Here is a 21,966-nt window from a genome sequence, read left to right on the forward strand (position 1 = left end):
AAGTAAGCTATTACCTTTCTCTTCCTTCCCATGTATGAGTGGGTCTTGGGACACTCACTGCCATATGATTCTGTATTCCTCCCAATGATGGAAAGATGCCAATATTTATGGATTAATCTCTGTCTTCATTGATGTCTCGAGCCTGATTCTGATCTACATACAGGCACAGTGAAAGTAGTATTCAATAACTATAGCACTTTTATTTGGGGTTAGGAGATGAGCAGCACACAATGATCCTGGGCAGTCAGTTTGCATTGATGCTGATGGTACTTAGTGTCTGCATATTGATGATACTGTTCTTGGTTATTATCACACTATTCACTACAGCTGCTTTATGGGGGTGAGCTTTTAAAAAAAGAATGGAGAAGAGAGGAACAAAATTCTTTTTTTTATGGTTCTTTTTAATTTAATTTTATTGTCAAGGTGATGTTATTGTTACATATGTAAGGTAGTGAAAAAAGCCTCTTTATACCAGAAGAAAATGCTCTTTTATTTTTATCAAGGTTATTTGCTCACTCTTGTATAAAGCAGTTTTCCCTATCTCATCCTCTAATCCATCTTCCATGATTTTTTTTATCAGTTGTAGGGCTTGAACTCAGGGATTAAGTGTTGTCCCTAAGCTTTTTTGCTCAAGGCTAACACTCTACCACTTTGAGCCACATCTCCACTTTGAGCCACATCTCTACTTCCAGCTTTTTGGTGGTTAATTGGAGATAAAAGTCTCACTGACTTTCCTGCCTCAACTGGCTTCAGACTGCCATCCTCAAATCTTAGCCTCCTGAGAGCTAGGCATAAGCCACTAGCACCCGGCTAGTATGCATTTTTTGTTCAAAATAATAATTTTTGTATTGCATTTGTCTCTGTCCTCATCAATCCTTTCTTTAAACTCTCTGTTCATTCCTCACTTCTTATTTTTCAGTATAAGATGCTTGTCTCATTGACTAGTCCTGAAAATACTGTTCATTAGTTGTCACTACAAGACCAGAACATGTCTGTTTTTCTTTGCCACCTGTATGTGGATATCTAAGACTGTGATGGCTCACCAGGATGGGTGGAGTGACAGAGTTTGCAGTGAAGATGGAGTGTTAGAGAGAGATTTTCATGGAATATAAGGCTGGATCTGGATCTAGATATTCTCTGATCTCTGCTCAACTCTATCTCCTAGCCTTATAAGTACAAAATAAAATGGAGATACACTCTGACGTTAAAAGGAGCCAAGGATATTCTTAGGAACATGTATCTCACACACACGCTGATAAAGATGGAAAGTGGAAGACACAGCAGAGGAAAGGGCAACAGATTCCATGAGATGTAGAACACCAGAGAGTGGATGCATCTGTTGATGTGTATTTATGAGGAGCAGAAAGAATCAGGCCTGGTTTGAGTATGGATGAACAGAGCCATGAGAACAGTTGGAAACCAAGATGTAGCACAGGGAAGCAAATTTTGAAAGCCACGATGGGCATCTCCATAGTTGCCTTTGAAAACCACAGTCATCACTTTGTTGTATTTTTAAATCACCATAAGTCCTCACTGTCCTTTCCATGTGACAGAAAGGAGACAAAAAAGAAGGAGAGATGGGAAAGTGAAGAGGAAATGCCTGACTTGAAGTCTGTTATCTTTCTGTAAGGATCAAGAATAGAATTATGGATAAATGCCTTTTCCAAGCTTTTCTGACATGTTCTTGGAACATGGCTAGCCATCATATTATTTATCTGTATGAATAATACAACATTTTACTTCTTATTTTGTTAAATTGTGAATATATTTTATATACTTTATATACTTTTCAGTAACCATAATTATTTCTTGCATTAGGGTAGCTAGTAAAATTTTATATATAGCATTATCCACAAGAGTAAAAATTGAAAACAATGTACATATCTTCATGAACAAATGATTAAATATACTTCTCACAATAAATTCCATGCTTTCACAGCATTACATTGGTAATAAAATTATGGAAGTTGTGACAATATAAAAATAATCATTGTAACAGGTTGAACACAGAATCATAAATTAAAATATGATGTGGTGATTTTAATCACATAAATTACATGTCTACTATTAGGGAACATAATATCATATTTTTCCAAATGTAAATAGTGTTGACTAACAAAACAATCCTGGGAATTCACAAAATCTGTTACAAATGGCCTATCCAGTAAAACAACCACTGTTATTGACATATTAGAAAATTTATATTATGTCCAATTCACAGGGGAACTCAATATTCTAGTAGAAGTAGTTTAATTTTGTACTTAAACTAAGAGTGGTTTACTGAGGTATGCCAACATGAAATTATTATCAAGCACTTGCTATCCTATGACCATTAGTAAACTGCCAGACACAAGATACACATGTATCATCCAAGATACTAACGGCCTTGGAGAAAATAGAAACAAAAATATTTGTGAACTCCACTGAGGTTTCCATCAGCAAGGATTCTCTGATAATATTATTGTTTAAACATATGGGAATGTCTTTCAGATTTCAGAGCAGAGACAACTATTTGAGAGATTACTATATTAATATACATCATGATGTGCATATGGTATATCTAAAAATTTCAAATTCTTCTGAAAAATTTGTTATGTACAGTAAGTATTTGCATTCCATATTAACCATATAAAGCTTATGTTTTCAAGCAGACACATTGTCTGTACAAGAAAAATTCTTCACTTCCCAATCAAGAAGGAATCAGCATCTCTGAAGGTCATGTAATTATTGTATTCCTCAAATGCTATAGCTTTTGTCAAAGCTATGTGTCAACAAATGACTCTTGCAGAAGCCTGGGTGTGTGTAGATTTACAAAAATTCTTACAGATTCTAGTTCAACTAGAAGGCAGTTAAATTTTGCATACCAATGAAGAGAGCCCAGCAATTCATTAGATTAGCCCAGAATCCTTCTTCAAGTATCATTTCTTCTCTTTTGCAGATTACACATATGTCATCTATGTTCTCCTTACAGCTTCTGATCCGGTAATCAATAACAAGAGTGTGACTGAATTCATTCTGTTTGGGTTAACTCAGGATGCCGGAAAGGGGAAAGCAGTATTTGGTGTCTTCTTGATTCTTTACCTTATGACTCTACTGGCAAACTCTCTCACCATGATGACCATTAAAACCAGTGGACACTGGTGAGTCCCATGTACTTTTTCCTCTTCTACCTCTCCTTTGCTGATGCTTGCCTCTCCACAACCACAGCCCCCAGGTTGATTGTGGATTCCATTTCTGAGAAGGAAGCCATTTCCTACCACGAGTGCATGACTCAGATCTTCACATGGCATCTCTTTGGGTACATGGAGATCTTTGTGCTCATCCTCATGTACTTCGATCACTACGTGGCCATTTGTAAACCCCCCGTAGTATACAACCATCACGAGGCCATGTGTGTGCGGTGTGCTAGTGAATGTGACCTCAGCACAGTTATTCTTGGCTTTTGTGTGTGGCCCCAAAATTATTGATCACTTTTTCTGTGACATGAAACCTTTGTTGAAACTTGCCTGCATGGACACTTACACCATTAATCTGCTTATTGTGTTTAGTAGTGGAGCTATATGCCTAGTAAGTTTTGTAATTTTTCTTATCTCCTACATTTTCATTTTACATTCTCTGAGTAATCCAAGTGCAGAAGGAAGAAGGCAGGCCCTCTCTACTTGTACCTCCCACATTGTCATTATTGTCTGATTCTTTGTTCCATGCATATTCACCTACACTCACCCTGTCACTACATTTCCAGGAGCCAAGATTTAGCTGTGTTTTACACTATTGGAACACCCTTGCTCAGCCCTCTGATCTACACTTTGAGAAATTCAGAAGTAAAAAATGCCATAAGAAAGTTATGGTGTAGGAAAGCATGACGTCAGTTGATGGGTTCTAATGAATGTTTTGGTAACAACTTAGTGTTGTATGAACATGAGAGAAATTAGATTTTCTGGGAACACCCAGGAATCAAAAACTGAGAACTAGTGCATCTCAACTTTGCATTTTCAAGTTCATGTGAGAAAGTTTACTCTGCGGTTTACGTTTTTAGGACAATTTTAGCTATACTTAAAATGCGCACTCAGAGACTTCATCATCCCACAATCAAATTCTGTCACGCTATTGCAGTGCCTAGCTGTGATTTCAATGCCATGTTCACCAAGAATTATCCCTTTAATTTGTACAAGAAAATGAAAAGAAAACACGATATTATGTATTTTTCAAATACATGAATATTTTTAAATTAATCAAATAAATAATATGGGCAAGTGTTGGCAGAGTAGAATCTTACATCTCAGAGAAGATCCTTAGATCTCAGTCTTCTGATTAGTGAGAATTACAGACATGAGCCACTGATGTCTGGCTGATTTATTTAATTTAAAATTCTCAAAGTGTTTTAGCACATATTTAAAATGTAAGTACAAACTCTAGTTCATAAATCCAAATAACATATTTGTACAAAAATACTGCTTACAGAAAGAATATGAGTTATTGGTATACTGTAAGAGTAATATGTATGTATATACTTAATGTAATGTAATTGATTGAATTAATAATTGTCATTTTTGAAAATGACTACTGTGCTATAAATTTATCCACTAAGTCAAATCTAAGAATGACAACTATAATTAATAGAGCTTTGTGTTGATCCATTCAGATTTGGAAACCACAAAGGCATTCCCTAATCATATAACTTGTAACCTAAAATCTTTGCAATCCAAGATTCATTAACATGGAATAACTTTGTTAAATTAATTCATAAACTTATCTCTAAATATGTATACACAGCAATTTCAATCATCACGATTTCCATACTTCTCTTCAGCACATTTATTCCATTCCCACCCACTTTCAAGTTTCCGGATTCCATTTTGACAGGTGTACATTCAAGGTGTACATTCACCCTACATTCCTCTTTCTGTTCTTCTATTCCTATGATATGGTATAGACTTATCAGAGAGTATAAAAACTTGGAGAAAGCATTTCATTGTCATGTGTCTAGCCTGATAAGTGACTGACAGAAATTCACATAATTATTAAATTTGAGTAAAATTAGAGAGAATTTATGTTGTTCTCAAAGAAACACTGAAACCTTAAGACTCCATGAGCCGTGAAAGAGGTAACCTTTCTGATTAGTCAAGAGCTGTATATCCTCTCTGATTAGAATCAACTGCTGAAGAGGCATCCAAAAAGAGTTTAACCCATGATTTCAGTTTCCTTATTGAATCCCCTTCTCATTTCCCCTCTTTCCCCGCCTCCCTCCTTTCCTCACTCCGTCTTCCTTCTTTTTTTCTCTTTTGATTCCAACCTTTAATTTAGGTTGTTGATAGAGTAACACAACACATTTGTGGCTCTGACATTCCTACCCCTTCACCTAAAATCAACATTGGCCTCTATCTTCCACTAGAACAAGCAATTAAAAGTTTAAACTGCAGTACAATGTTCTAGAAATTCCAGGAAAGATGTGAAACGGTCCTTTAGGATTGTGAAAGAATGAATGAACTGTGGACCTGCAGTCTGATGCTGTAGTAAATTCAAGAACTCATTTGAGATTCAATTCAAGAACTCATTTGAGATTCAGGTCATGACCTTAAAGGGAGATTGGTTGTACGGTCCCCAAATAAAACTCATAGGAAAGAACACATCTTGGTTAAAATATCACACACTCTGTTAACAACTTCTGAAGACAATGGTAAATTTATAAACCCTCCTTGGTGAGGTTAAAATTGGTCTTGATTAGGCTCCAGGATTTGTGAATTCACTTCCTACATGATTTGTGTGCCCCCTTGTGTTCAAGTGAATTAGAGAAAATGAAAGTTGAGATAGAAATCATTACTAAATTGTAATCTCAGTAGGGATAGGGATACTATGTAGTTATTCCTGTCACTATTTAGGAATATTACATTGTTCTAAGAACAGATCTTTGTCTGAATATTTATCACGACATTGGCTTAGCTTATTTTCCTGCAAATGTGATTGATTACCTTTCAAATAAAAATTGCAGTTTTAGTTGTAATGTGTCAGTTATTTGTAATAGCTTCTCCTTTGGCCTTTAAGTTAGTAGTTATTTTCTCTTTCTATTTTTTCTCTGAAAATCTGAACAGTGTTAGGTTTTAGATCAGTGTTGTGTGAATGGTCTATTCTGTATCCTCTCCAGACTTTATTCCATCTGTAGTCAGGAGTTGATCTCATTACCACAGGGGGCTGCAGCAGCCTAGAAGCAGTTTTGACCATCATCCTGACTTTACATCAAATATTAGTTGCTGGCTGTCCCTATAATATGCACATATATATATACATATATATATACATACATGTATAATGTATATTAATATAGGCATATGTATATATGAATATGTTTCATTAGTTTAAAACATTTATTAATAAATATTTCAAATTTCTTATGATTTATTAGCTTTAAAATGTACAATGAAGCCGGGCACTTGTGGCTCATGCCTGTAATCCTAGCTACTCAGAATCTAAGGATCGTGGTTCAAAGTCAGCCTGGGCAGGAAAGTCTGTGAAACTCTTATCTCCAATAAATCACTCAGAAAACTGGAAGTGGCACTGTGGCTCAAGAGGTAGAGTGCTAACCTTGAACTGAAGAGCTGAGAGACAGCGCCCAGCCCCAGAGTTCAAGACCCATGACCACCCCACCACGAACAACAAAAATATACAATAAGAGGGTTTCATAAAAAGTTCAAGCAAATGGAAAAGTTTAGGAATAAGGAGAGAGTAGAAGGAAAAAATATAGTAAGTATAAATAACATGACAATTGGCAATTGTCTTGAAGATAGGATATTAATCTGTGTTTAACATTTTGACACCATCCTCTGCTCAAATAAGTTGTTGCTAGAAGACAAGAATGATCTTAAAATCATCCTGTGTTCTCAGGTTTCCAATGATACAATATTCTTGAGAAATTCATTTTTCAGGATGAACAGTAAAAGTGAGCAAAAGCCTGTAACATAGACAACAATGGTTATTGTTTTTCAGAATAACATTGGGTTTTCATCTCATTCCAGTAAGAATGGTCATCATGAAGAATATGAACAACAATACATACTAGCAAGATTCAGGGGAAAAGAACCCTATTATGCTGTGGGTAGGAATGTAGTGCAAACATTATGGAAGGCATATGGAGATTCCTAAAACACCAAAAAAACGAACTACCCATAATCTAATGTTACCATTCTTGGGTATTTGTCCCAAAGCTTGCAAAATAAGAGCACATGCATGTTCATGTTATTTGCTCCATTATTCACCAGAGTCATGCGTGGAAACACCCTTGGGAGTGGAATTTTATTCATCCATGAGCAAAAACCATATTCTGTCATTTGATAGGCCTGGCAGCAGTTCAAGGCCAGCCTGGTTAAAGAAGTTCATGTCAATAGCTAGATTGCTGTGATGTACACCTGTTATCCTTAGGCTAACTTCCAAGCAACCATAAATATAGGTGGCATGAACTCAGGCAGGAAGAGAAATGGTGTAAAAAAGTCTGGAGATTTGTCTTGTGGTAGAACACCTGTTTAGAAGTGCAAGGTCACAAGCATAAACTCCTTAAGCCTTAAGAAGAGTCAATATCTCTTTGTGATAAATGTCATGAACAGACTGGGAATAAAAGGCATTTACTCCAACAAAATAAGGGGTATATACAACAAAGACATAGCCAACTAACACTAATGAGTGAATGAAAGAATTTCATTGAAAGTCAAGAATGAAACAAGAGCATACGCTTCACTCTTCTTTGTTACAGAGCTTGAAAACGCTCTACAGAAATACAGCAAGATATCCTCTGAAGAACCATATACACACAATAGAAAATTCCCATGGACCCACAGACATGAGTGAGAATGTGGAAGCATTATATCAACAAAATGGCCTGAGAGAGTTCATATCATGAATTCATGGATGGGGTCAAGGAAAGAGGTTTTGTGACTGGACAGACGATTGGAGTCAGCAATAGCATACAAATATGGTGAGAATGGCTTCAGAAATGGTCATCTTTCCAGTAGAAGCCATTTTTCTGCTGTTCAGTAATCAAATTCAGTTCTGAATTTCCTTGCCAAAAACTGCTGGCAGCTTAAATTTATCACTGGGGAGTTTTCAAACAAAGTTCCCTTTTGTGTGAAAATGGTTTTGGCATCAGACTTTTTGAGTAATTAAGTGTTGCATCAGCCTTAGAGACCAAGGGAAAGCTAACCACCACAGTGAACTAGACACCTCTGGGTGTGTACTTTTCCCTATTTTGCTGCATGAGCCAGGATCAGTAACTGGAGTTGCAAGATACCTCTAGCTAGGACATCTTTGTCATCTCAGTATTGCTTATGACCCCTACCAATTACACCCTAGAGAAATACTTGGCATATGTCCACTGCCTATTAACAAACTCACTGTTTTGCAGTTTTCAATATGAAATAGGTTAAAGTTGTATCTTTTCATTGAGCAGCCTTTTGAAATATGAATGTTACATTTCAAATGGGCAGACCTAGCTGCCTTCCTACAGTCTTTCGTTACATTGTTTTAAGCCTATTTTAGACTCAAAGTTTTAGAACTCAAAGTTGTTTGGGGCTCAAACATCCATAAGAGAGCAAAAGCAGCCCATCGCATTATCATATCCAAGCAGGGGATTTTATTCTACATGGCTAGACTTTTTTTTTTTTTAATTTAATTTAATTTTATTTGTGAACATACTGTACAGAGGAGTTACAGTTACATGGGCAGGATAATACGTACATTTCTTACCAAGCATTGCAGCCTCCTCCTTTGTTTATCCTTCACATCCCTTCCCAGCCTCCCCCCTCCCCCCCTAATACCAATCCTTCCCCCCCCCCCCCCCCCCCCCCCGCACCAATGTTGTAAAGCTCGTTTTGGACATGACAACTTGTACTTCTCATTGTTGCAACAGGTCCACCTGTATCCTTAAACAACTGGTTTTTCCCCATCTCCTCCACAAGTTATACTGACATCAAATATAGTGAAAGCAGGGGTTATACTGTGGAGGAGGGACATACAAAGCAACAAAGAGATAATCTTATAAATGTGTTAGAAACACATGCATGAAAGAAAACAAACATTAAAATACACATCTAAGGGTTCATTTTCCTGACATCACATTATCTGACCTTTTCCGCTTCACTCATACATATACTAGATATTACAAATAAGGGAAACCATGGGACCTACGTTTCTTTGGGCCTGGCTTACTTCACTTAATATAATTTTTTCCAAGTTTTTCCATTTCCTAACAAATGGGGAAATGTCATTCTTTCTGATGGAGGCATAGAATTCCATTGTGTATATATACCACATTTTCTTGATCCATTCATCTACTGAGGGGCATCTGGGTTGGTTCCATATCTTAGCTATCGTAAATAATGCTGCAATAAACATAGTTGTGCTGGTAGCTTTAGTGTGGTCTTGTTTGTAAACATTAGGGTAAATGCCCAAAAGTGGGATTGCTGGGTCATAGGGGAGCTCTATGTGAAGTCTTTTGAGGAACCTCCATACTGCTTTCCAAAGTGGTTGAACAAGTTTACATTCCCACCAACAATGAAGTAAGGTTCCTTTCTGTCCACATCCCCTCCAGCATCTGTTGTTGTTAGAGTTCTTGATTTTTGCCGTTCTAACTGGAGTGAGTGATATCTCAATGTTGTTTTGATTTGCATTTCTTTTATGGCTAGGGATATTGAACATTTCTTCTACATGGCTAGACTTTTAATCCAAGGCTATATTCTAGGAGAGAAAGCATTCAGTGTTTCTTTGAAATGTCCAGGCACTTGTTTCTTTGAGTATTTTCAGCTCAAGGCTTTGTATACAAGAAAGTTATCAGTTTAGACTTCAGCATTTGATAGCCTGAAGAGCCAAATAACTAAACATGTTTGTCATTTCAGATATTTCTTTCCTTGAGAGCTAGAGCAGTATTGTATACTACCATATCAACTCTCCATAATAGTGCTATGACAGATAGTCACTGGAATTTTCATATTTTGCTGTAATGCCTGAATTTCTTTCTCAAATATTGATGAACATTCTAGATGTAACTTGGAATGTTTTTGTCATTTTTCCATTCTCTCCAATGTCCACACTTGCGCCCGACAGTAAATCTAACTAAGGAAACCTGTTTCATTATTTCTTTTGCAACAAACTCATAACTTTTAGGATGCAGATATTGTATGTAATTATTTTTAAAATTCTTTCAGGAATGTAGAAAATTCTTTTCTTTCAGTTTTCTATGAACATGATAGATTATGTCTACCATTTGATCTCAGAAACATTATTAAATGATGATATTATGCAGTTTTAATACATTAAAATAGAATATCTATCTTATATCTATAATGTAAGGTATATTGACATATTAAAAGTAGATTTGTTTTAATATATCATCATGTCTTACATTTACATTGTTTTCACATCCTATGAAAAATGTACAGACAAAAAGGTAATTAGCCAAAGCTTTTCAAAGTTTCACTTTTAGTAAAGGCAAGACATGGAATGAAAAAAAGTCTTAGAATAAAATCTTTTTTTTGTTTGAAGTCAACATATGTTACATATAAGCACAGAGGATGTGAAAAGTCATTATTGTTATTTTGGAAGAGAAAAATGTATTTTATATACAGAACTACCAGAATTTCTTGAAATGGAATTGAATAGAAAAACTCTCAAATGCCTTTCATGTAGGTCATCTTGGCAAGAGAAGTCTTGCAGAGAGCTCTTGGTAAGAAATTATGTATGGGAAACAGTGAGAGAAAAGGTTAATGGAGAATAATGAGCTTAGAAAATCCTAAAGAGAATACCAATGTTTTTTCATCTCCAGCTGAAAAGCATCAGAAGAGTTATTCATCCCAAGTTGTACCAAATATAACATAGAAATACAGGGAATGAGGAAAAGAAAGGACATATAACACCTTCAAAAACTCATAATGCCTCTATAACTAAACCTAAAATGGCTCAAATACCAGATAAAAACTTAAAATTCTTCTTGTACAAATAAGTGGTTTTTGCCAGGTGCTAGTTGCTCATGTGAATAATCCTAGTTATTCAGGAGGCTGAAATCTGATGACAGTTTGAAGGAAGTCCAGGAAGAAAAATCCATAAGACACACATCCAATTAACTACCCCAAACCTAGAAGTGTAGCTCAAGTGATAGAGTACCAGCCTTGAACAGAAAAACCTAAGGGATATAGTGTCCCTGCAATCAAGCCCTAGTGCTTGCACACACTCACAGACAAAATAAGTGACTTCAATGAAGATTTAAACCAATAGTTGAATAAAAGAAGACATTTAATTCAAGATGTGTCAACAAGATGTCTGAGCAATTCGTCAAGAGTATTGGGATCTAAGGACACCACAGAAATATTAGAACTTAAAAACTCAATAAAACAAATTGAGAAAATCCTGGATGTTACAGTATATGTGTTTAATCCTAGTTATTCAGGATACAAAAATAGGGGAATCATTACTCCAGGCCAGTCCAGACAAAAGTCATGGCTGGCAAAAAGCCAGCGGGGAGTGTTATCACATGTCTTATTTAGATGATAGGATATTTGGATGGAGGAGGGAAAAGGGAGAAGGGTCAAGTAAGAGGATGAGTAATTTTGGGATACACTGAAATTATGTGTGAAGACAGAATATAAATGAGGTTTATCAATAAAGGTGGGGGGAGAGAGAACGCAATAGAGAGGATTATTCTGAGCAAAATGTAACAGTGAATATCATAATAAATCCCTTTGATTGGTTTTGATACACATTAAAAATGAATGAAAGGAAATGAAAACAGTCCATGTTGGGTGGGGTGGGTGAATGCATTCAGGAGGGGTTTGGCCTAGGAAGGATGGTGAATGAGGATAAATATGTTTGCAAATATAAAAATAGAATAATGAAATATGTTGAATTTGTTTCAAGAAAGAGGAAGGGGTCAGGGAGAGTACTGAGGAAATGAGATTGTGTATGTGTAGAAATGTCACAATGACACCCGTCTTGTACAATTAATGTATGATAATAAAAAAATTGTTCCTACAGGAAGTCAATTTGAAGATGTGTTTGACATGAATACCCAAAAGTCAGAATTTCAAAAGTGGTGATATTCATATGCAATAATATTAAAGATGATGCACAGAGAATTATGGTTAAATAACTCTTTTCCCATTCTGTGGCTATTTATCCTGTTAGCAATTTCCTTTGCCAAGAGTATATTTCTTTTTGAACAATGTCACCCCTTCCCTCACTCTCTCTCAGTATTTCTCTCTTATCCCCTCTTACAAATTGTATAGGTCATTTTCAACATAGCGTCTAGTGAGTATCTTTCCTTCATTTGTTCACCCTTTGTCCCTCCATTTCTATGCTACCCCTTGTCCTCTCAAAGGCAGATAAATGAACAAACAAGACAAAAGGAAAACAAAGCAAAACAAGAGACAAAGAAAAAAACCCTCTTGTTTCCAGTTCATGGAGTTCATTTTGATAAATATTATTTTATACGATCATACACACATATATTCAGCACCTTTGCGTTCCTTCCTAAGAACATCCTCATTTGGTCTCACTGTGTGAATGCTTAGAGACCTGTATAATTTTTCATGTCTCAGTTTATTTTGAACAATTCAGTGTGTTTGCTTGTAGATTTATAGGCACATTCTAGCTACCACAAATGAGGGAAACCATGTGACTTATGTTTCTTTGGATCTTCCTTTCTTCACTTAATAATTTTTTTCCAAATTTTTGCATTTCCTTATGAATGATACAATATCATTTTTTCTGAAGGAAGAACAGAATTCCATTATATGTATATATATAATATTTTCATGATCCGTTCATCCATTGAGAGGTATCTGGGTTGATTCCATATCTTGGCTGTGATAAACAATGCTACAATGAGCATGGTTGTGCTGGTAGCTTTAGTATGACATTATTTGTGTTCTATTGGATAAATGTCCAAGAGTGGAATTGTTGGGTCATATGGAAGCTCTATGTTTAGTATTTTGAGAAATTTTCATACTGCTTCCAGAGTTGTTGAACAAGTTTACATTCTCATCAACAGTGTAGTAGAGCTCCCTTTTGACCACATCCCTACCAGCATCAGGTTATTGTTAGTATTCTTGTTATGGCCATTCTACTGGGGTGAGATGGAATCTCACTCAGTGTTATTTTGATTTGCATTTCTTTTATGGCCAGACATGTTGAACATTTATTCATTGTTTCTTAGTGATTCTTCTTCTGAGAAGTCTCTCTTTAAGTCTTTAGCTCATTTATTAATTGAATTGTTATTTCTTTGAGAGTTTATTTTGGAGATTCACTTTTTTGAGCTCTAAGTAAATTTTAGATATGAGGTCCTTGTCTGATGCATAGTTAGTAATGATCTTCTTCCATTCTGTAAGCTTTCTATTTATCTTGCTAGCTATGTCTTGCCACACAAATACTCTTCAATTTCATGCAATCTCATTCATCCAGTCTTTCTTTGAATGGTTGTGCTTCTGAATCTTTACTTAAGAAGCTTTGACTTGTTCCTAAGAGCCCTAGAGTTTCCACTATCTCTTCCTGTAATATTTTCATTATATTTGGCCTTACATTGAAGATTTCCATGTATTTTGAATTGATTCTGTAGAACCTCGATTAGTGCTTAGGCCCTGTGTTCAAGCCCCAGGACCAGTATATACACCCACAAAAAGTATTATTGGAGAATATTACTTCAGAATTTATTTCTAATGTAGTAAATTAAATATTTTTCACTTTTTACCTAATCAATTCTAATAATCTTCTGAATGCATATACAGATATAAAAGTATTTGAAATCATTTTATGTGGCTTTATCAGTATAGTGGATGTTTATAGAACAACCAGTTCTCATGATAATGCATGGCATTATTCCTATTCTTAATATTATATATTGGTAATGAAATTGATATGGGAAATACATAGAACCATATTAAAAGGTTCTCATTTTTCTAACTAACTTGAGTAAGAGAAATAAGTGAACTTGGTTTTCATATTATACCTAACATCACTTATTATTTGCAAATCTAAGAGTCATGGAAATTGCTTTTCAGTAACCCAGACAGCTAAGTTTACCCTTCTGGGATAGCACACTATCTTTCCTGACTGGAGCTCACAAGTATATTACAAGAACTTGAAAAGCCTACTTCCTAACACAAGGAGTAAATGCAAATTTAAGATACTTCCACTACTGTGAAAGTAGAATTATTGCTTGATGATCCATTTTTTTCTATCACCAATGAAATTATTTATTCCTGCTTTCCATCACCCTCTCCACCATGCATTTATATATTTTTTTGTGGTACCTTTTTCTGAGGTACCAAATACTTCCTCACTCATGTTTCTATGCAATCCTCGGTATATGAATGGTTATATTGTTATTTTTACAGGCTAGATGGACAACACCAAAAGTTAACTTCCATAAAACCTCTAGGGTATTTCTCATTCCCTAAATAAGGGGAACTTTAGGGAATATTATTTTTTAGCATGTTAATATTTTACATCATGAGGTGTGACTAATTCCCTCTGGAATACAAAAAAAATCATTCCTCCCAGTATTGCATGGAAAGGTTGCATTCAAAAGGGATACACATGGTAAGTCACAGATAATTTCTGCCTTCTTGAGCCCAGAGTTTCATGATTTCAGGTAAATCCAATGTAATTTTTTAATAGATTTCTATTTCTTGCAACAATATTATTCTCTCATCTGACAATAAATGTATGGAAAAGATAAATAATTCACTGTATCTACCTTTACCCTTCCATAATGTTTCTGTTTTTTTGTGTGTGTAAGTAGATGAATTATTATATATTAACTTCAGGACAGTCAAGGTAACCAGGTACTCAGGGCTTAGGAAATAATATCCAATGGAGACCTCCATATAATATCCAATGGAGACCTCCATTTCTCAGGCTAGTCTGTTTCCCAAGATATTTCTTGACTAGATATTAAGAGTCCTGGGGTTACAGATAGAGGAGCTTAAGGAAAGTGGATGATATCACAGTCTGTTTTCCTTTCCACGGAGAAATGACAATTTTCTGCATAGAAGTAAAGTGAGTGAAGAGATTTTTCTCAAAGATATGTCTTATGTCACTGAATTAGTGACATGTGGGCTGTGGTTCTTCTCACTGGGATCTGACAGGCTGTTCTATTCTCCCCTAATCATGACCTCCCATGCTACTTTCATTCCATCTCTTCTCTCTGACCTCCAATACCAAAGTGCTATCTTTGTGCCACAGTGTCCATTGTTTGGACCATGATGTCCATCCTAAAATTGCTTCATCTTATTTGAAGTTCAATAGTTATTGAATGATATTTTATATTCAGTAACCTTTTTCGTACTTATTTTTTTTTGTATTTGTTTATTTTTGACAGCCTGATGAAAGCTGCTGCAACCCGGGAAAAATGCGGAAATGTTACACACATAGACATCCAGGAAACCATGCGTCAGTAGCTGGAGGATATGAAAAATGTCAAGGATGTCTTGCAGTTCTTAATAGTCTTGGGTCCCTGTAAAGCAACAATTCTGTAAGGTGATTATTTGGCTCCAGATTTTCATGACAGGGTCACACTATGCAGAGCAAATCTACTCCAGGTTGTGATGCTGAGTCCCTAAGTTATTTAACTTTCAAATCTTTTGTTTGCAATGAGAATCATACTTGTTTGTCTGCCATACTAACACACAGAAAGTTACAGTAAATTAATAATGTGAATATGTTTTAATTAGAAAACTAGTTAATTAGCTATATAATTTTTTTAAGGAAGAGAGAACATTCAACTTAAAAATCCTCAATATAAAATATATTGGAGGTAGTAAGTGGAGAATTACATAGTGAGAATTTAGAGATTTAAAATAGTCTTTTCCACGAAATGACCTAAAAAAAGCGTACTCATAATTGCATATAAGCAATTGTACACGAGAATTTAACAAAAGATATGAGGGAAGTTCTTAAGGAACTGAAGAGTTATTTTCCTTATTACAAGACATTCATGTAAGGGTTTTTGTAGGAAGAGACCCTCTGCAGTTGATGTCTTGAACTTCCAGGATGATTGGAAGTGATTTGAAGTGGCTAGAAATGGAATTTCAAGGAGGATGAAACCATTGATTAAAAGTTTGTTTCAAGAAATACCAATTTAGCTAGGTTAATTAAATAATACATATTTATAAAAATCTGTCCATATGCAAAGGTAAACTGGCCTTTTCTTTTTATTGGTAGTCAGATATGATTACAATCAAAAGAATGACTAAATTACAGACTATTGGAGATGAAAAGTTCCTCTACATTATTATGCCACTTCAGGCCTATAATATCTTTCTTATGTAAATATTTTATTGTGGGTCTCTTCTTCAAACAAAAAAAAGGTAAGAATGTGATTGTTTTAATTGAATTATCAGCCCAGATTCCTTAGAGTTTAAGACTCTTGTCAAATATTACTGTGTCAAAGTGAATGTTTAGAAAATGTATTGTCCTAGGAGTTCTTTTGATTGTGAGGAAAATAAAGGATTTTTCAATTCGACTGAGCACAAAATTTACCAAGAAGGAGGAAATGCATATAAGAATTTGGTGTCTATTTTATCTATTTATCCTATTTATATTGACCAGTTTACAAATTTCAACACAATGTCCTGAAGATATGAAATGGTATTGGGAAAAACAAAATGAGCTAAATAAGGTTTCCAGACTGCACTAAAATAAATTATACTTTAATTTGCATATTTACTTGCATTTATGTGGTTTCTAGTGTCATCTTCATAAGAGAGAGCTAGAGAAAAATTTTGCTCTTGAAAATAAAACACCTGATGATAAAAAATTGGTAGAATTTGGTAGAAAAATTATATTAAAAAAGTAACTAAGAATTGAGTCATCATTGACTTTTTGAAACAGTAACAAATGATGAAAAAATTGTAGTAGAACTGTAGAAAAAAATAATAATTGTTTGCTGTTCCTCTTGTCTAAAACCACATCTCATACCTTTTCTGAATTTCTACCCTGCCCTAAATCATGAGTGTTTCTGGATCTCAGATAAAAAAACAAAACAAAACAAAACAAAACTCTTCCAGAGATTACTACTGTGGTTTGGTCTACTGTCACCTGCTTGATGCCTTCCTGTCAAACTACTCCAGTTCTAAGTCATGAAAAAACCACACCTGTATATGGAAACATGAACAATTAATTCAGTTGCAATAGCCTCACTGTCATTTAGCTTAAATGAAATCAAGGGATGTTAACTAGTGTAAAGAGTGCTTCTTATAAAATAAAAAAAAGAAATTAGAAATGATGATATTAAAATATCATTACCAATTGTTTCCATTCCTTTGTTGATTTTAAGTACAAAATATCTTCATGATGCTTTAAGGTAGAAGCAATTTTTTTTGAGATTATATAGTTTTTAATCTTTCTTTTTTTCAAAATTGAATATCTTAGAGAAATTTTATACAACTCTATGTTTCTATAAACTTGTATGCAACTTTAGATTTATAGCATGAAATTACAAAGTAGTCAGATATATTCTAAATATTGAGTGACTTGCTAATTAAATTTTTATTGGTATTGTAAGGGTGATGTATAGAGGGGTAACCATTTCATAAGTCTTGTAATAAGTGCATTTCTTTTTGGACAATGTCACTCTTTCATTCTTTGAGTGATTTTATTTTTATTTATTATTTTTGCTCATTCTGGAGCTTGAACTCAGGGCCTGGGCACTGTCCCAGAGCTTCTTTGTGCTCAAGGCTAGCATTTTGGCCCAGTACTATTTCAGACTTTTTCTGAATAGTTTATTGAAAAGAGTTTAACAGACTTTTCTGCTCAGGCTGTTTTGAACCATGATCCTCGTATCTCAACCTCCTAAGTATCTAGGGTGACAGGCGTGAGCCACTGGTGACCAGATTTGACTGATATGGCTTTTTTTAAGCATAAGTTTTAATAAGCGTCAGAGGTATAAAACATGAAACAATGATTACAAGATGCACAACTCATGGTCCCTAGGATTACACCTGTAATCCTAGCTACTCAGGGGGCTGGTATCTGAGGATTGTGGTTCAAACTAAACCCTGGCAGGAAAATCTGCGAGAGTATCATAATCTCCAATTAACCATCACTGGAAATAACCACTTGAAGTAGAGCTGTGGCTCACGTGGTAGAGTGCTAGCCATGAGGACAAAAGCTCAGAGAGAGTACCCACCCAACACCCTGAGTTCAAGCCCCAGCCCTAGGAAAAAAAAGATACACGCCTTTTATTTTCCATTTATTTAATTGGAAAAATTAAGCCGAACATGAGAAAGCTAAGAAAAGTTTGAATTTGAAGGATGGTATTGGAAAACATCATATTCTGAAGTATATTTGGGACTCATAATAACATAGTGAATTAGTCACTAAATTTGAGCAACAAGGGGTGAAGAGATTTATTAAGAAACTTGACAGAATGGACATGATGAGGATTATTTAATTTTGCTCAAACTATCCCATAATATTTCATAGCCATAATATTTCATAATATTTCATAGTTAATTGCATTACTACTATTGCTACTACTACTACTACTATTACTATTATTTTTATTATTTGGCAGACTGTGTTTCACACTTGTCCAGTCTCTTCTTTCATCTAAAGATGCAACTAAATAATAATGTGACTGAGTTCATTCTGCTGGGGTTGACACAGGATCCACTTAGGAAGAAAATAGTGTTTGTTGCTGTCTTGATGTCCTATTTGGGGACATTGCTGGGAAACTTGCTGATCATTACGACCATCAAGAGCAGCCAGGCACTTGGGAGTCCAATGTACTTCTTCCTTTTCTATTTATCATTGTCTGATACCTGCTTCTCTACTTCCATAGCTCCTAGAATGATTGTGGATAGCCTTTTGAAAAAGGCCGCTATTTCTTTCGGTGAATGCATAATCCAAGTCTTTTCATTCCATTTCTTTGGCTGCCTGGAGATCTTCATCCTTATCCTCATGGCTGCTGACCGCTATGTGGCCATCTGTAAGCCCCTGCACTACACAACCATCATGAGCCACAGAGTCTGTAGTATTTTGGTGGCTGTGGCCTGGGTGGGATCCTGTGTGCATTCTCTAACTCAGATTTTCCTGGCCCTGAGTTTGCCTTTCTGTGGTCCCAATGTAATTGATCACTATTTCTGTGACTTGGAGCCCTTGTTAAGCCTTGCCTGCTCAGATACTTACATGATCAACCTCCTTCTGGTGTCCAATAGTGGGGCCATTTGCATAGTGAGTTTTGTTATGCTGATGATTTCCTATGCGATCATCCTGCATTCCCTGAGGAACCACAGTGCTGAAAGCAGGAAAAAAGCCCTCTCTACCTGTATCTCCCACATCATTGTGGTCATCTTATTTTTTGGACCGTGCATATTTATATATACACGTCCTGCAACCACATTCCCTATGGATAAGTTGATAGCTGTGTTTTATTCTCTTGGAACACCCTTGCTCAATCCTCTGATTTACACCTTGAGGAATGCAGAAGTGAAAAATGCCATGAAGAAGTTGTGGAGGAAGAAATTAATCTCAGATGATGTAAGATGAATGTAGGCCTCAAATCTATTGTGTGTGTGTGTGTGTGTGTGTGTGTGTGTGTGTGTGTGTGTGTAGATTAACCTTAAAGAAGGCATTACAGAATGCTCTACTTTTTAAACTCCTTTGTAGACTTGAGATGGTATCTTAAGAAAAATACCTTTCAGTTCTTTTAGATAAACAAGCAATGTAAGCATATACACTCATTGAGTTTGACCCAGTTTTATGCAAATACAACAAGCAGGACTCTCCGAAGTCCAAATAGGTTTGGACAGCTTATTGGCAATGCTGTAGTTCTTTTCTGACTCTGCTTCTTCAGCTACCAAATATGGCTTATGATTTTGGTGTGTGATTTTTGTGCCTTTCTCCAGGTTGGTTTCTGGAGTTCTCTGATACTAGTTGCCCATCTAAACAGCCACAGTATTTATCAAGAGGCTGAATCTGGTATGCATCCCTTCTTCTAGATAGTTTTTTTTATCATGTACTTGGGTCTTATTACAGCTAATTATCAACTTACCCATTTTTCCTTATTTAGCAGGAATTACCAGATTCAAATAGTTGAAGAAGCTTCATTATAAAGCACAGTGTGTAGACTTTAGGTCACTCCATTTACAATTTTGATTTACACTATACAATCTTACCAGCTTTTTACCCAGATTTATTGAGAACAATGATGAGACACAGAGAGAAAATTCAACCCATGCAAGAGTCTTTAGATCTTACCAACACCATAATTACAAATAGTTCTGTAGCCATAGTATGATTTTTGTGGTGGCAAAACATAAGTTTATTCTCCTAATTTGATCCATTCTTATATTTTAAAACCTTACCTTGAATTATAGTGACTGCAATAGTTTCTTTATAGTAAAATATAATTCTGTTTGTAGTATATCAATCTCAAATTAAGGTAGAAATAATTGCATGGGCTAGAAATGAGAATTCAGAAATTTAATAATGTATTATATAACCTATTACCCATAAGCAGCCAACTAGATAGAATAAAGAACATGGTCAAAGGAGTTTAGAAAGGAAAGCTGTTTTGTTTTCTTTTTGTCTTGTTAGTTTGTCTATAAGTCTTTGGGAGTGTAAGGGGAGGCACAGAAATTGAGGGACAAAATGACCAAATACAGTGGTGGTACTCATTAAACAGTATATTGAAAATGAACTCCACAACTTGTGGGTGGGATGTGAGGGAAAAACTGGAAGACTGCAAGGGAATGGGTTATATTGTTTAAAAGGAAATGTACTATTTGCCTGATTTATGTAAACTGGTTTGGTTATCAATCAATACTGGCATCCTGGAATGAGTTTTTGGAAGCATTTTCTCCTTTATTATGTGAAATAGCATAAGGAATGCCATGCTAGTTCTTCTCTAACGGTCTGGTAGAATTTTTCAGTGAATCCATCTGTTTATTGTCATTTCTGCTATTACTTTTGCTAGAGATGTTCCACATGATTTGGAAATATACAATAAATCATTTGGGTTTTCTTATATTTGTTAATAATAAAATAAAAGCATTAAAATATGAAATTGCCATACATAGATTGTAGTTTTTTGTGTGAATACAATATATATTAAATAATCAAATATCTGTGTAAATACATGAGGAGTTTCTTTTATCTTTTTGTCGGTCTTAGGGCTTGAACTCTGGTCTTAGGCGAGTTCCCTATGCTCTTCAGCTCAAGGCAGTGTCCTACTGCTTGAGCCACAGTGCCACTTCCAGTTTTCTAGTGGTTTACTGGAGATAAGAGTCTCAGAGACTTTCCTCCTGACTGGCTTTGAACCGCAATCCTCAGATCTCAGCCTCCTGAGTAGCTAGGATTACAGGCATGAGCCACTGGAGCCTGTCTTGTGAGGAGCTTTTAAATCTGCATAGGAACAAACCCAGACTAACTCCTTTTAAATTATGCTAAAATATATTACAAAAGATGAAACATTACTAGTCAGTAAGAACATGAAAAATTCTCATCACTGGCCATCAGAAAGCATCAGATAAAAAGCACAATAAGAGGCCAGAGGAAGATGGTGGAGGAGAAGCTGGAGGCTAAACAAGCTCTCACATAGAAAGCTATTTTAATGTTCCAGTGAACAGTCCTAAGCTAGAGAATCACACCATGTGTGCCATGACAGTACAGAGAGTCTGGTCATAAAGGGAAAATCCAGGCAGCTTGGTCAAGGAGATAGATCTGAGCATGTGCTAGTGTCAGTGTCAGCAGCAGTGGCAATGGCCAGCATATCAACAGAGATAGTCGGGTACAAAGACACCAAATGTGGTGTGTCAGTGAATTCTACTCACCACCAGCAAGAACTGACAAGGAGCTGAAATCTTTATCCTGATAATCGCAGACCATGGACGACCCAGAAACCAAGAGACTGGTGTGAGTTGCAGTAAGTCATCCTTATTCCTCTCACAGAGCAGAGGTGGGAAGGTAACCCCTCCCCCACAACTGGAAAAG

General features: G+C 35.7%; 1 protein-coding gene and 1 pseudogene across 1 annotated transcript; both read left to right on the forward strand.

Annotated features, from left to right (window-relative positions):
- Positions 1 to 1,047: 1,047 nt before the first annotated feature.
- Positions 1,048 to 3,863, forward strand: LOC122104699 (annotated as a pseudogene).
- A 14,725-nt stretch (positions 3,864 to 18,588) lies between these two features.
- Positions 18,589 to 19,521, forward strand: LOC122105185 (olfactory receptor 4C16-like). The gene has a single exon (XM_042676328.1). It carries the CDS (start codon positions 18,589 to 18,591, stop codon positions 19,519 to 19,521), a length of 933 nt encoding a protein of 310 aa, XP_042532262.1.
- Positions 19,522 to 21,966: the final 2,445 nt, after the last annotated feature.

The sequence above is a fragment of the Dipodomys spectabilis genome, unplaced genomic scaffold (genome assembly GCF_019054845.1).
Source record: "Dipodomys spectabilis isolate Male_0828 unplaced genomic scaffold, ASM1905484v1 ptg000030l, whole genome shotgun sequence".
Lineage (NCBI taxonomy): Eukaryota > Metazoa > Chordata > Mammalia > Rodentia > Heteromyidae > Dipodomys > Dipodomys spectabilis.

Coding starts and splice junctions, on each gene's coding strand:
- LOC122105185 (XM_042676328.1), top strand. CDS start 18,589: ATGCAACTAAATAATAATGTGACTGAGTTCATTCTGCTGGGGTTGACA.